The sequence below is a fragment of the Pseudophryne corroboree genome, chromosome 9 (assembly GCF_028390025.1).
Source record: "Pseudophryne corroboree isolate aPseCor3 chromosome 9, aPseCor3.hap2, whole genome shotgun sequence".
NCBI lineage: Eukaryota > Metazoa > Chordata > Amphibia > Anura > Myobatrachidae > Pseudophryne > Pseudophryne corroboree.
The window spans coordinates 255,227,084-255,242,374 of NC_086452.1; the positions used below are offsets into that span (position 1 = coordinate 255,227,084).

The 15,291-nt window shown below is 45.1% G+C and overlaps 1 protein-coding gene across 1 annotated transcript in view; it reads right to left on the minus strand.

Annotated features, from left to right (window-relative positions):
* The window catches only part of TPR (translocated promoter region, nuclear basket protein), a 605,901-nt gene that overhangs the window by 584,903 nt on the left and 5,707 nt on the right, over window positions 1-15,291 (minus strand). Inside the window, exons 2-5 of the mRNA XM_063940231.1 lie at window positions 9,869-9,973; window positions 9,558-9,631; window positions 9,261-9,357; window positions 8,273-8,376 (exon numbers count right to left, since the gene is read on the minus strand). Of these exons, the coding sequence (XP_063796301.1) occupies window positions 8,273-8,376; window positions 9,261-9,357; window positions 9,558-9,631; window positions 9,869-9,973 (380 nt within the window). The remainder of the gene's footprint in view (window positions 1-8,272; window positions 8,377-9,260; window positions 9,358-9,557; window positions 9,632-9,868; window positions 9,974-15,291) is intronic.

Below are 15,291 nucleotides of genomic sequence, written 5' to 3' on the forward strand. Positions count from 1 at the left end.
CAGGACCCTTGTGCAATGATGCACTGTTTTTAGGAGGTTCCTGACTAGCTCGGATAACTCCCTGGCTTTCTCTTCCGGGAGAAACACCTTTTTCTGGACTGTGTCCAGAATCATCCCTAGGCACAGCAGACGTGTCGTCGGGATCAGCTGCGATTTTGGAATATTTAGAATCCACCCGTGCTGTTGTAGCAGTATCCGAGATAGTGCTACTCCGACCTCCAACTGTTCCCTGGACTATGCCCTTATCAGGAGATCGTCCAAGTAAGGGATAATTAAGACGCCTTTTCTTCGAAGAAGAATCATCCTTTCGGCCATTACCTTGGTAAAGACCCGGGGTGCCGTGGACAATCCAAACGGCAGCGTCTGAAACTGATAGTGACAGTTCTGCACCACGAACCTGAGGTACCCTTAGTGAGAAGGGCAAATTTGGGACATAGAGGTAAGCATCCCTGATGTCCCGGGACACTATATAGTCCCCTTCTTCCTGGTTCGTTATCACTGTTCTGAGTGACTCCATCTTGATTTGAACCTTTGTAAGTGTTCAAAAAAAATTTTTAGAATAAGTCTCACCTAGCCTTCTGGCTTCAGTACCACAATATAGTGTGGAATAATACCCCTTTTCTTGTAGTAGGAGGGGTAATTTAATTATCACCTGCTGGGAATACAGCTTGTGAATTTTTTCCAATACTGCCTCCTTGTCGGAGGGAGACCTTGGTAAAGCAGACTTCAGGAGCCTGCGAAGGGGAAACGTCTCGACATTCCAATCTGTACCTCTGGGATACTACTTGTAGGATCCAGGGGTCCTGTACGGTCTCAGCGCCATGCTGAGAACTTGTCAGAAGCGGTGGAACGCTTCTGTTCCTGGGAATGGGCTGCCTGCTGCAGTCTTCTTCCCTTTCCTCTATCCCTGGGCAGATATTATCTTATAGGGACGAGAGGACCGAGGCTGAAAAGACGGCGTCTTTTTCTGCAGAGATGTGACTTAGGGTAAAAAACGGTGGATTTTCCAGCAGTTGCCGTGGCCACCAGGTCCGATGGACCGACCCCAAATAACTCCTCTTCCTTTATACGGCAATACACCTTTGTGCCGTTTGGAATCTGCATCACCTGACCACTGTCGTGTCCATAACATCTTCTGGCAATTATGGACATCGCATTTACTCATGATGCCAGAGTGCAAATATCCCTCTGTGCATCTCGCATATATAGAAATGCATCCTTTAAATGCTCTATAGTCAATAAAATACTGTCCCTGTCAAGGGTATCAATATTTTTAGTCAGGGAATCCGACCAAGCCACCCCAGCTCTGCACATCCAGGCTGAGGCGATCGCTGGTCGCAGTATAACACCAGTATGTGTGTATATACTTTTTATGATATTTTCCAGCCTCCTGTCAGCTGGTCCTTGAGGACGGCCCTATCTATAGACGGTACCGCCACTTGTTTTGATAAGCGTGTGAGCGCCTTATCCACCTTAAGGGGTGTTTCCCAACGCGCCCTAACTTCTGGCGGGAAAGGGTATACCGCCCATAATTTTCTATCGGGGGGAACCCACGCATCATCACACACTTTATTTAATTTATCTGATTCAGGAAAAACTATGGTAGTTTTTTCACATCCCACATAATACCCTCTTTTGTGGTACTTGTAGTATCAGAAATATGTAACACCTCCTTCATTGCCTTTAACGTGTGGCCCTAATAAGGAATACGTTTGTTTATTCACCGTCGACACTGGATTCAGTGTCCCTGTCTGTGTCTGTGTCGACCGACTAAAGTAAACGGGCGTTTTAAAACCCCTGACGGTGTTTTTGAGACGTCTGGACCGGTACTAATTGTTTGTCGGCCGTCTCATGTCGTCAACCGACCTTGCAGCGTGTTGACATTATCACGTAATTTCCTAAATAAGCCATCCATTCCGGTGTCGACTCCCTAGAGAGTGACATCACCATTACAGGCAATTGCTCCGCCTCCTCACCAACATCGTCCTCCTACATGTCGACACACACGTACCGACACACAGCACACACACAGGGAATGCTCTGATAGAGGACAGGACCCACTAGCCCTTTGGAGAGACAGAGGGAGAGTTTGCCAGCACACACCAAAAACGCTATAATTATATAGGGACAACCTTATACAAGTGTTTTCCCTTATAGCATCTTAATATATAAGCATATCGCCAAATTAGTGCCCCCCCTCTCTGTTTTAACCCTGTTTCTGTAGTGCAGTGCAGGGGAGAGCCTGGGAGCCTTCCCTCCAGCCTGTGAGGGAAAATGGCGCTGTGGAGATAGGCCCCGCCCCTTTTTCGGCGGCCTCGTCTCCCGCTCTTAACGGATTCTGGCAGGGGTTAAATATCTCCATATAGCCTCCGGAGGCTATATGTGAGGTATTTTTAGCCAAAATAGGTATTCATTTGCCTCCCAGGGCGCCCCCCTCCCAGCGCCCTGCACCCTCAGTGACTGCCGTGTGAAGTGTGCTGAGAGGAAAATGGCGCACAGCTGCAGTGCTGTGCGCTACCTTTAGAAGACTGAGGAGTCTTCTGCCGCCGATTCTGGACCTCTTCTTACTTCAGCATCTGCAAGGGGGCCGGCGGCAAGGCTCCGGTGACCATCCAGGCTGTACCTGTGATCGTCCCTCTGGAGCTGATGTCCAGTAGCCAAGAAGCCAATCCATCCTGCACGCAGGTGAGTTCACTTCTTCTCCCCTAAGTCCCTCGTTGCAGTGATCCTGTTGCCAGCAGGACTCACTGTAAAATAAAAAACCTAAGCTAAACTTTTCTAAGCAGCTCTTTAGGAGAGCCACCTAGATTGCACCCTTCTCGGCCGGGCACAAAAATCTAACTGGCTTGGAGGAGGGTCATAGGGGGAGGAGCCAGTGCACACCACCTGATCGGAAAGCTTTACTTTTGTGCCCTGTCTCCTGCGGAGCCGCTATTCCCCATGGTCCTTTCAGGAACCCCAGCATCCACTAGGACGATAGAGAAATTGGTCTCACCGAGCCGTCCGGCTTCGGTACCACAAACAGCGTGGAATAATACCCCTTTCCCTGTTGTAGGAGAGGTACCTTGATTATCACCTGCTGGGAATACAGCTTGTGAATGGCTTCCAAAACTGCCTCCCTGTCGGAGGGAGACTTTGGTAGAGCAGACTTCAGGAACCGGCGAGGGGGAGACGTCTCGAATTCCAGTTTGTACCCCTGCGATACTACCTGTAGAATCCAGGGATCCACTTGCGAGTGAGCCCACTGCGCGTTGAAATTCTTGAGACGGGCCCCCACCATATCTGAGTGTGCTTGTAAAGCCCCAGCGTCATGCTGAAGACTTGGCAGAAGCAGGGGAGGGCTTCTGCTCCTGGGAAGCGGCTGCATGGTGCAGTCTTTTTCCTCTTCCTCTGCCCCGGGGCAGAAAGGAGTGGCCTTTTGCTCGCTTGTACTTATGGGAACGAAAGGACTGAGTTTGAAAAGACGGTGTCTTTTTCTGCTGATGTGAAGTGACCTGGGTAAAAAGGTGGATTTCCCAGCCGTTGCCGTGGCCACCAGGTCCGATAGACCAGCCCCAAATAACTCCTCCCCTTTATACGGCAATACTTCCATGTGCCGTTTGGAATCCGCATCCCCTGACCACTGTCGCGTCCATAACGCTCTTCTGGCAGAGATGGACATAGCACTTACTCTTGATGCCAGGGTGCAAATATCCCTCTGTGCATCACGCATATATAGTAATGCATCCTTTAAATGTTCTATAGTTAACAAAATATTGTCCCTATCCAGGGTATGAATATTCTCAGTCAGGGAATCCGACCATGCGACTCCAGCACTGCACATCCAGGCTGAGGTGATTGCTGGTCGCAGTATAACACCAGTATGTGTGTATATACTTTTTAGGATATTTTCCAGCCTTCTATCAGCTGGTTCTTTGAGGGTGGCCGTATCAGGAGACGGTAACGCTATTTGTTTAGATAAACGTGTGAGCGCCTTATCTACCCTAGGGGGTGTTTCCCAACGCGCCCTAACCTCTGGCGGGAAGGGATATAATGCTAATAATTTATTAGAAATTAGCTGTTTTTTATCGGGGGAAACCCACGCTTTATCACACACCTCATTTATTTCCTCTGACTCAGGAAAAACTATTGGTAGTTTTTTCACACCCCACATAATACCCTTCTTTGTGGTACTTGTAGTGTCAGAAAGGTTCAATGCCTCTTTCATTGCCGTGATCATGTAACGTGTGGCCCTACTGGACATTACGTTTGTCTCGTCACCGTGGACACTAGACTCAGTATCTGTGTCAGGGTCTGTGTCGACCCACTGAGGTAACGGATGTTTTAGCGCCCCTGACGGTGTCTGAGACGCCTGGACAGGCACTAATTGATTTGCCGGCTGTCTCATGTCGTCAACAGTTTTTTGCAAATTGCTGACATTATCACTTAATTGTTTAAATACAATCATCCAGTCAGGTGTCGACTCCCTAGGGGGTGACATCACCAACACAGGCAACTGCTCCGCCTCCACATCATTTTCCTCCTCATACATGTCGACACACGCGTACCGACACACAGCACACACACCGGGAATGCTCTGATAGAGGACAGGACCCCACTTAGCCCTTTGGAGAGACAGAGGGAGAGTCTGCCAGCACACACCCAGCGCGCTATATATATATATATATATATATATATATATATATATATATATATATATATATATATATATATATATATATATATATATATATATATATATATATATACACACAGGGATAACCTTATATAAAAGTGTTATTCCCTTATAGCTGCTGTTATTATCGTTATTTGCTGCCAAAAATGCCCCCCCTTCTCTTTTTTACCCTGATTCTGAAGCAGGACTGCAGGGGAGAGTCAGGGAGCCGTCCTTCCAGCGGAGCTGTGAGGGAAAATGGCGCTTGTGTGCTGAGGAGATAAGGACGTCGTGAAGGGGCGGAGCCTATCTCCCGCTTTTTTGTGTAAAAATGGCAGGGGTTAAAATACATCCATATAGCCCAGGAGCTATATGTGATGTATTCTTTTTGCCACCTAAGGTATATACTGTTATATTGCGTCTCAGGGCGCTCCCCCCCAGCGCCCTGCACCCTCAGTGACCGGAGTGTGAAGTGTGCTGAGAGCAATAGCGCACAGCTGCGGTGCTGTGCGCTACCTTAGTCTGAAGACAGGATGTCTTCTGCCGCCGATTTCACCGGACCTCTTCGTCTCTTCTGGCTCTGTAAGGGGGACGGCGGCGCGGCTCCGGTGACCCATCCAGGCTGTACCTGTGATCGTCCCTCTGGAGCTAATGTCCAGTAGCCTAAGAAGCCCAATCCACTCTGCACGCAGGTGAGTTCGCTTCTTCTCCCCTTAGTCCCACGATGCAGTGAGCCTGTTGCCAGCAGGACTCACTGAAAATAAAAAAACCTAAACTAAACTTTTATTCTAAGCAGCTCAGGAGAGCCACCTAGATTGCACCCTTCTCGGCCGGGCACAAAAATCTAACTGAGGCTTGGAGGAGGGTCATAGGGGGAGAAGCCAGTGCACACCACCTGATCCTTAAGCTTTTATTTTGTGCCTCGTCTCCTGCGGAGCCGCTATTCCCCATGGTCCTTACGGAGTCCCAGCATCCACTAGGACGTCAGAGAAATAGGATTTTGGTACTTACCAGGTAAATCCTTTTCTTTGAATCCATAGGGGGCACTGGAGTACTCTTGGGATGTGGACGGTTTCCGTAGGAACCAGGCACTGAATATTAAAATTTAGAACTCTCCTCCCCTCCATATCCCAGAGTACCTCAGTGTTTTTTACTGAGCCGAACAGAAGCGATAGAGAGGTTGACAAAGGAGAATTACATATAACAGAACGGACAACAATAAAGTTGACACATAACGTGACTGACAATTAAACAGTTGACACAATAACCGATAGAACTTGAAACAGTCGGTGAGAATGTGTTACCATAAGATTCCCTGAACATACCGCAAACTAGGTTAAACTGCTCTGGGTGGGCGTCCAGTGCCCCCTATGGATTCAAAGAAAAGGATTTACCTGGTAAGTACCAAAATCCTATTTTCTTTTTCATCCACTAGGGGTCACTGGAGTACTCTCGGGACGTACCAAAGCTTCCCCCGTGGGCGGGAGAGCAGTTTGGCACCTGTAACACTAGGCGGCCAAAGCTAGATGCTGATGCCGCAAACGTATCAAACTTGTAAAAGCGCACAAACGTGTGCACTGATGACCAGGTAGCCGCACGGCAAAGCTGCGTCGTAGAAGCCCCACGATCAGCTGCCCATGAAGTTCCCACAGAACGTGTGGAATGAGCTGTTACTGATGTAGGCGGCTGTAACCGAGCATGAAGGTAAGCCTGACGTATGGTCAGTTTAATCCATCTGGATAGCTGCGTCGTAGAAGCCCCACGATCAGCTGCCCATGAAGTTCCCACAGAACGTGTGGAATGAGCTGTTACTGATGTAGGCGGCTGTAACCGAGCATGAAGGTAAGCCTGACGTATGGTCAGTTTAATCCATCTGGATAAGGTCTGCTTAGAAGCTGGCCAACCCATCTTGGCAGCATCATACAGAACAAACAACGTATCCGTCTTACTAACTGTAGACGTTCGGGACACAAACGCGTAATGCACATACCACATCCAAGGTTCCAGAATTTCCTGTCAACACAGGAACTACTATTGGTTGATTGATGTGAAAGGATGACACTACCTTTGGTAGGAAAGCGGGATTTGTCCGAAGTTCCACTCTGTCATCATGAAACACCAAATACGGTGGCTTGCATGACAAGGCACCCAAATCGGAAACACGCCTTGCCGAAGCCAAGGCTAGTAGGAAAATTGTTTTCCAAGTGAGAAACTTAATATCCACTTGGTGTAAGGGTTCAAAATATGAAGACTGTAAGAAATCTAAAACCAGATTCAAGTCCCATGGCGCTGTAGGTGGAATGAATGGAGGCTGTATTCTGAGGACACCTTGCAGAAAAGTGTGTACAGACGGCAATAGAGCCAATCGTCTTTGAAAGTAAATTGACAAAGCAGATACCTGCACCTTTAGTGTAGATAAACGCAGTCCTCCATCCAGCCCAGTCTGCAGAAATAACAAAAGACGGGATAACTTGAAAGATGATGTCGGAAACTTCCGATCCTCACACCAACCTATATAGGCACGCCAGATTCTGTAATAATGAGCTGCCGTAACTGGCTTACTAGCACGTAACATGGTTGGTATAACCGATTCTGGAATGCCCTCTCTCCTTAAGAGGGCGGTCTCAACAGCAACCCCGTCAAACGCAGCCGCGCTAAATCGGGGTAAAGGAACGGACCCTGTTGTAACAGGTCCGGACGAAGTGGGAGCGGCCAAGGCTCGTCTGCGAGTAGTCCTCGGAGATCTGAGAACCAAGCTCTCCGAGGCCGCCGGGTGTTGGAGCGGGCTTGCTGGGCATTAAGTCCGTCAGCAGCCCGTTCATCTTCACTGCAGCACTAACTAAAGTTTAAAATAAAATAATAAATAAGTAACCTGGGGCTGCCAAACTGCAGTCCCCCTAAAGCTGGTGTTTTCCTGCCTTCGGCACAAAAAAAATAAAAAAATAATGGCGGTGTCGAGGTATAGCTGCGGGAGGCAAGGCCTGCTGGGTACTTAAAAGTAACCCCTTTGGTGCCAACCTCGCTCCAAGCCATCCTATACCCAGCGTACAGCTCCTGTGCCCTCTAGTGGACGAAATAGAAAACAGCAAGACTGTTGGATTGTTGGTCTGATTGCTTCATGGAAGACTTAAATAGGTGTACTGTTTTCTTAGTGTTATGTATTTTCTGCTGTTGTAAATAAAATAAATGCAATTTCAAAACATCAGTGAAACTGCATTTAAAAAGGTGACCAAACAATGAGCAATGATTGGCCCAATCAGCAGATAACTGCAGTGTATAGGTGCGATAGAGCCCTAATTATCGATCTTACTGCCATGGAAGGAAAAAAAAAAAAAAAAAGTCTTCCAGCATACTCAACATATGCAATAATTTCTTCTCAGATGAGCTCACCAGATAAACCAATGACTGATGGTGTATGGCAATGTCAGATAATTGGTCTCTTTGCCTGACTGTTGGTGACTTATCTGAGTGTATGGACATCTTTAGACACAAACAAACAAAATGTGAGTTACAAACTGCATATTATTGGTGGTTGGAGGATAGGAGGCCTTTTTCTGTTCTTCTGTAAACCTTGAAAAACATTAGTGTGATAAAAACATGTTCTGATATAAAACTCACTTTTACAGACACTTCAGATGACTGCAGTTCATCCAGTTTCAATTGCAGCTCTACTTTCTCTGCATTTGCTTCTTTAAGTTTATCATAGAGACGTTTCAGGTCATCTGGAAGTAGAAAAAAAAAAAAAAAAAAAAAAAATTTTTTTTTTTTTTTTTTAAATGGTGCTTTAGAAAGAAGAGGGTCATTTCAGGCCAGTCTGCAGAAGTTTGAAAATGTACTCTTCCGAGCGCTCTGTATCCAACATTACAAAACAAATTCAACTTTTACACTAACAACAATCACATACAGATCCTGTTTTGGCTGTCTTGGGACATATAAAGGAGAAGAGATAGTAGGTAGTTTCAATGTAATGTGTTCTATTTATCCACAGACTGGATCTTACTGAGAGTACTTAAATACGGGCCCATCCATTTAGGAACAACGGGGCAGATGTATTAAGCCTGAAGACAACATAAGGAAGTGATAAACCAGTGATAATTGTAAGGTGATAAACGCATTAGCCAATCATCTCAACTGTTAATTTACATATTGGAGCCGATTGGCTGGTGCGTTTATCACCTTGCACTTAACACGGTTTTATCACAAGAAATTGGGGAATAGAAGCAGCATTAGATACTATACAGTGGGGGCATTATTATTTTATTTACATGTCTCAACAAAACTTAGAACATGAGCTACCAAATTAATGGCTGTCATGGCTGATTGAAGGTGAAATGTTTTCAGAGGAAATAGGACTGAACTGATGTATACGCCAAAAGGGGTGGGCAGACACTACATCAGCCCAGGAGGAACACCAATGGAAAGACAGCACAAAATGTAAGTCACTGACAACCCATTCAACCAACCAATAAGATGGAAAACTTATTCAGCAGGGATTAAAACAATGTACACATCAGTCATCGTCATTCCCCCCCCCCCCCCCAAAAAAAAAGGAAGGAAATAAATAATCGAGCAAGCTTGAATACAAAACATCCTAAGCTTCTCTCACCATTAAGATGTTCCAGTTCTTGAGCTCTACGCTCATTCGTCCTAACCAAATCTCTCTTTTCAGCTTCAATAGACTCTCTAGCTCTGGTTAACCGGCTCTGAAAAAGCAGAAAACCATAAGAAGCACATATACACACTTCTAACCTGGAGGATAAGTATAAGAAAAGGATCATATAATAATCGTAAAATGCAATACAAGAAAAATAGAACGTGCTCTCTACGATCACTTTTCAGCAGAAACATTTGACTTTGCTCCTCCAATTAAATCCTCCAGTTATGTTTGGGGGGTTGTGATTACCTGTAAGGCTAAATGGCGGACATTGCAAGTCTCCAGATCTTTCATTTGCTCGCTTAATTCTTTTTGCTCATCACCTTATGAAACACAAAAACATGTTATCAAGTAATAAAGTGTTCAAAGGTGTATTTTTGGTGCTCATAGCCTGCTTGATGATTTAGTTATAGTTTGTCAGAATGGAAGTCTATACTACCAAGGCACAGAATACTTATGATATAGCCATAGATACAAAGTGCTCTATTAAAATAAGTTATTAATGGTTACAAATTGTGAAATAAAATAAACTTTAAAATGATATAGAACATAAAACATACTTTTCTTATTCAGTTGTTCCCTTAGATTCTGACATTCTTGGGATTCAGACACAAGGCGCTCCTGACTCTGAGCTAGCCGCTTCTCAATTTCAAAGTACTGTTGGTCTAGGAACGGAATACAAAAAAAATATTAAACATTAAAAAGGAATTAAAAAGGCTTAATAACCATCCAAATTCTGCTTATTAACAAAACAAAACAGTAAGCCAAGGGTACAAATACGCAGATCAGTTGTTTGCGTCACCATCTGGAGTGCTGAAAAACTGATCATGCTCACTCACACGAACATATAAGCAGCGCCAATCCAATTAAATGGTAAATAACAGAATTGGTCTAAAATCGTCAACAACGAAGACTGAAAAGTATCAAGGTAATTTTGAATGTAATACCCTTATCTGTACTAAGGATACTGGTAAAGGCATAGAAGCCAAGTTCTCAGCCCAAGAGCAATTACTTTCAGGGCAGAGTGCAACTGCATTCTTTCATAGTGGACCTGATTGAGAGGTGGATGCTAGTTTGCATTTCCATCTTTGTAAGCAGTAGTACTGCGAATATATGCTAATGCCGTATCTGCATTTGACTGGCCACCCCACGTTTCACACAGTGACCGTCATAGGAACACAATCAGGATGCGTGTGCAATACACACACAAAAAAAAAAAAAAAAAAAATAATAAATAATAATAATAATAATAATAATAATAATAATAAATGTATTGGCATATTGTCCACCAGTGAATCAGGCACAATAAGAGGTAAACATTGCAGGCCTTCAAAAAGGTTTACATGGTAATCATTGCTTGGGAGCAGAAAGTGTTTAGATCTCGAGATGAAAAACAAAGCAATAGCCACCAATGTTAGTTTAAAAAAAAAAAAAAAAGTTGTAGCGAGATCAGTAATGGGAGCTGTGAATCATTTATCTCATGAAATTAGTGATTAGGAAGCAGATTAATTAAGCCCGGTGAAGTGATAAAGTGGAAGGTGATAAAGGACCAGCCAATCAGGAAGAGATCCCTTCCTGAATGCTGCAAACAGACACTCAGCGGGCGTGTTGGACTACATTTAAGTGCTAACCATTGGAGTGTTACTATATATCATTGGTCCTGTATGCACTGTAACACATATCACTGATCCTGTATGCAAATTGGTTTACCAAACAGTGTCAGGAATCCTGAGGCCCCAGATTTTATTATTATTTTTGGGTTTTGATCCTGGTCGTCGCCAACCACTAGAGATCCATTTCCATAAACGGTGGAACAGTTTTCATTGCTCTTTATGGGTTTCTACCATTCTTTAAACTTCCAGTTTGTCAACCTCTATATTACTTTAATGCTGTGTTTCAGATCCCATTCAGTTTGTGACATATTGGGTTCCAATCAAATCATCTTGAAACAGAGAGATTCCAAAATAGAGATAATTCTAGTGATCGTCGCCAACCATTAGAGACCTATTTCCATAAACTGTGATAAACAGCTTTCACCGCCCTTTATGGTTTGACTATCCTTTAAGGCTTCTAGTGTGTCAACCTCCATATTGCCTTAATGCTGTGTTTCGGAACCCATTCTGCTTGTGATATATTGGATTCCAATTAAATCATCTTGAAAAAGAGAGATTCTAAAATAGAGATATTTCTAGTGGAATGGAATACATTTTTAGACAAATTATTACCCTTGAAGAAGTCCGATTGGACAAAACGCGTAGGGTTTATCAATTATTGTACACTATTCCCTTTGCTGTGACTATTCCTCCAAGAACTCACACCATAAGGACTGTCATTATAACATCATAAGCATTTTGGTGTGTGTACCAAACATTGTTATGTTATTTTAATATGTTTTATAATGTCAAAAAATCCTTTTTGAATATGGATTAAAGATCATTTTACATAAAGTATCTGCTTTTACTAAACTGTATTTTTGTCGGGTGATTTTCTCTGGTGAGAGGGTTTCTCTTTAGGCCTCAATCAGGAGCTTCCTAAGGAAATTAAGAACTCAAGAGAAGTCCATTCCTTGAATCTGGAAGTGATTAAATTGTCAACCGGTTGCAATGTCTTAGTGCACTCTGTATTTGTTGTCTGTCTCTATTTTTAAGATCCCACTAACAGGGGACCTTTCAGTGGTGCTGCTTAGTCTCAGCGCAGGAAGGGTATTTTTGAGATATAGACAGACAGACAGACAGACAGACAGACATTGAAATCAAACTGTCCACTTAGGAAGCAACACTGATTGACATTCAATTTCACATGCTGTTGTGCAAATGGAATAGACAACAGGTGGAAAGTATAGGCAATTAGCAAGACACCCCCAATAAAGGAGTTGTTCTGCAAGTGATGACCACAGACCACTTCTCAGCTCCTACGCTTTCTGGCTGATGTTTTGGTCACTTTTGAAAGCTGGCGGTGCTTTCACTCTAGTGGTAGCATGAGACGGAATCTACAACCCACTCAAGTGGCTCAGGTAGTGCAGCTCATCCAGGATGGCACATCAATGCGAGCTGTTGCAAGGTTTGCTGTGTCTGTCGGCGTAGTGTCCAGAGCATGGAGGCGCTACCAGGAGACAGGCCAGTACATCAGGAGACGTGGAGGAGGCCGTAGGAGGGCAACAACCCAGCAGCAGGACCGCTACCTACGCCTTTGTGCAAGGAGGAACAGGAGCAGCACTGCCAGAGCCCTGCAAAATGACCTCCAGCAAGCCACAAATGTGCATGTGTATACTCAAATGATCAGAAACAGACTCCATGAGGGTGGTATGAGGGCCCGACGTCCACAGGTGGGGGTTGTGCTTACGTCCTGCACGGTGTTGGGCTGTTTGGCATTTGCCAGAGAACAACAAGATTGGAAAATTCGCCACTGGTGCCCTGTGCTCTTCACAGATGAAAGCAGGTTCTCACTGAGCACATGTGTCAGACGTGACAGAGTCTGGAGACGCCAAGGTGAACATTCTGCTGCCTGCAACATCCTCCAGCATGACCGGTTTGGCAGTGGGTCAGTAATGGTGTGGGGTGGCATTTCTTTGGGGGGCCGCACAGCCCTCCATCTGCTCGCCAGAGGTAGCCTGACTGCCATTAGGTACCGAGATGAGATCCTCAGACCCCTTGTGAGGCCATATGCTGGTGCGGATGGCCCTGGGTTCCTCCTAATGCAAGACAATGCTAGACCTCATGTAGCTGGAGTGTGTCAGCAGTTCCTGCAAGACGAAGGCATTCATGCTATGGACTGGCCCGCCCGTTCCCCAAACCTGAATCCAATTGAGCACATCTGGTCTCGCTCCATCCACCAACGCCACGTTGCACCACAGACTGTCCAGGAGTTGGCGGATGCTTTAGTCCAGGTCTGGGACGAAATCCCTCAAGAGACCATCCGCCACCTCATCAGGAGCATGCCCAGGTGTTGTAGGGAGGTCAGTCATACAGGCACGTGGAGGCCATACACACTACTGAGCCGCATTTTGACTTGTTTTAAGGACATTACATCAAAGTTGGATCAGCCTGTAGTGTTTATCCACTTTAATTTTGAGTGTGACTCCAAATCCAGACCTCCATGGGTTAATAAATTTGATTTCCATTGATAATTTTTGTGTGATTTTGTTGTCAGCACATTCAACTATGTAAAGAACAAAGTATTTAATAAGAATATTTCATTCATTCAGATCTAGGGAGGTGTTATTTTAGTGTTCCCTTTATTTTTTTGAGCAGAATATATAATTTTTTTTTTTTATTTATTTTCAGGCTTTTTCAACCAGTGTGCCACGACCAGGTGCAAGGTGTGCCGCGGAGCCAGAGCAGCTTCCTGCACCTTCAGAGTAAACTGTTGGCCCAGGATCTTCAGAGGATCAGTCGTGCTCCGGACGTGACCTATGCCTTGGAAACTGTGTGATATCATAGGTCACGGCCGCCGCATCTCACCACCCAGCCAGCCCACCTGCCTGTACACACATCTTCCAATTCCCGCCTGCATACACAGCTTTCCTTGCCCACCCACATCCACACCTGCCCGACCAGCCGCTGGTCAGTATTTGCAGAACTCCACTATGAACAACCCCCGCCACTCAGGGACAGGGAGGAGGAGAGCTGATAATAATCTGTTATTTTATTTCTCCTGTGGGGGAACAGTAGGATTTCAATAGGATTTATGTGGGGAGAATAAGAATTAATGGATTTATGGGGGGAACAATGTGAATAATTCATGCGTGGAGCAATAGGATTTATGTAGGGAGAAAACAGATTTATGTGGGGAGCAATGCGATTGTTTTTTTCTGTGTAGGCCAATTTTATTTTTTACTGTGAGGGCCAATGTGTGTGTTTTGTTTTTCTCTGTGGGGAACTGATGGTGTGCCTTGGTAATATTAAAATATTGTTTGGTGTGCAACGAGTATTAAAAACATACATACATACATACGATTTTACTTACCGGTAAATCTATTTCTCGTAGTCCGTAGTGGATGCTGGGTACTCCGTAAGGACTATGGGGAATAGACGGGCTCCGCAGGAGACATGGGCACTTTAAGAAAGAATTTAGATTCTGGTGTGCTCTGGCTCCTCCCACTATGTCCCTCCTCCAGACCTCAGTTAGAGAAACTGTGCCCAGAAGAGCTGACAGTACAAGGAAAAGGATTTTGGAAATCCAGGGCAAGACTCATACCAATCACACTGTACAACTTGTGATAAACTTACCCAGTCAACAGTATGAACAACAACAGAGCATCAGTTCAACTCTGATGCAACAATAACATAGCCCTTATTGCAGCAATAACTATATACAAGTATTGCAGAAGAAGTCCGCACTTGGGACGGGCGCCCAGCATCCACTACGGACTACGAGAAATAGATTTACCGGTAAGTAAAATCTTATTTTCTCTAACGTCTTAGTGGATGCTGGGGACTCCGTAAGGACCATGGGGATTATACCAAAGCTCCCAAACGGGCGGGAGAGTGCGGATGACTCTGCAGCACCGAATGAGCAAACACAAGGTCCTCCTCAGCCAGGTTACCAAACTTGTAGAACTTTGCAAAAGTGTTTGCACCTGACCAAGTAGCCGCTCGGCACAGCTGTAATGCCGAGACCCCTCGGGCAGCCGCCCAAGAAGAGCCCACCTTCCTAGTGGAATGGGCCTTAACCGATTTTGGCAGCGTCAATCCTGCCGCAGAATGAGCCTGCTGAATCGTATTACAGATCCAGCGAGCAATAGTTTGCTTTGAAGCAGGAGCACCAAGCTTGTTGGAAGCATACAGGATAAACAAAGACTCTGTTTTCCTGACCCTAGCCGTTCTGGCTACATAAACCTTCAAAGCCCTGACCACATCAAGTAACTCGGAATCCTCCAAATCAGTAGTGGCCACAGGCACCACAATAGGTTGGTTTATATTAAAGGATGAAACCACTTTTGGCAGAAATTGTGGACGGGTCCGCAATTCTGCTCTATCCGCAT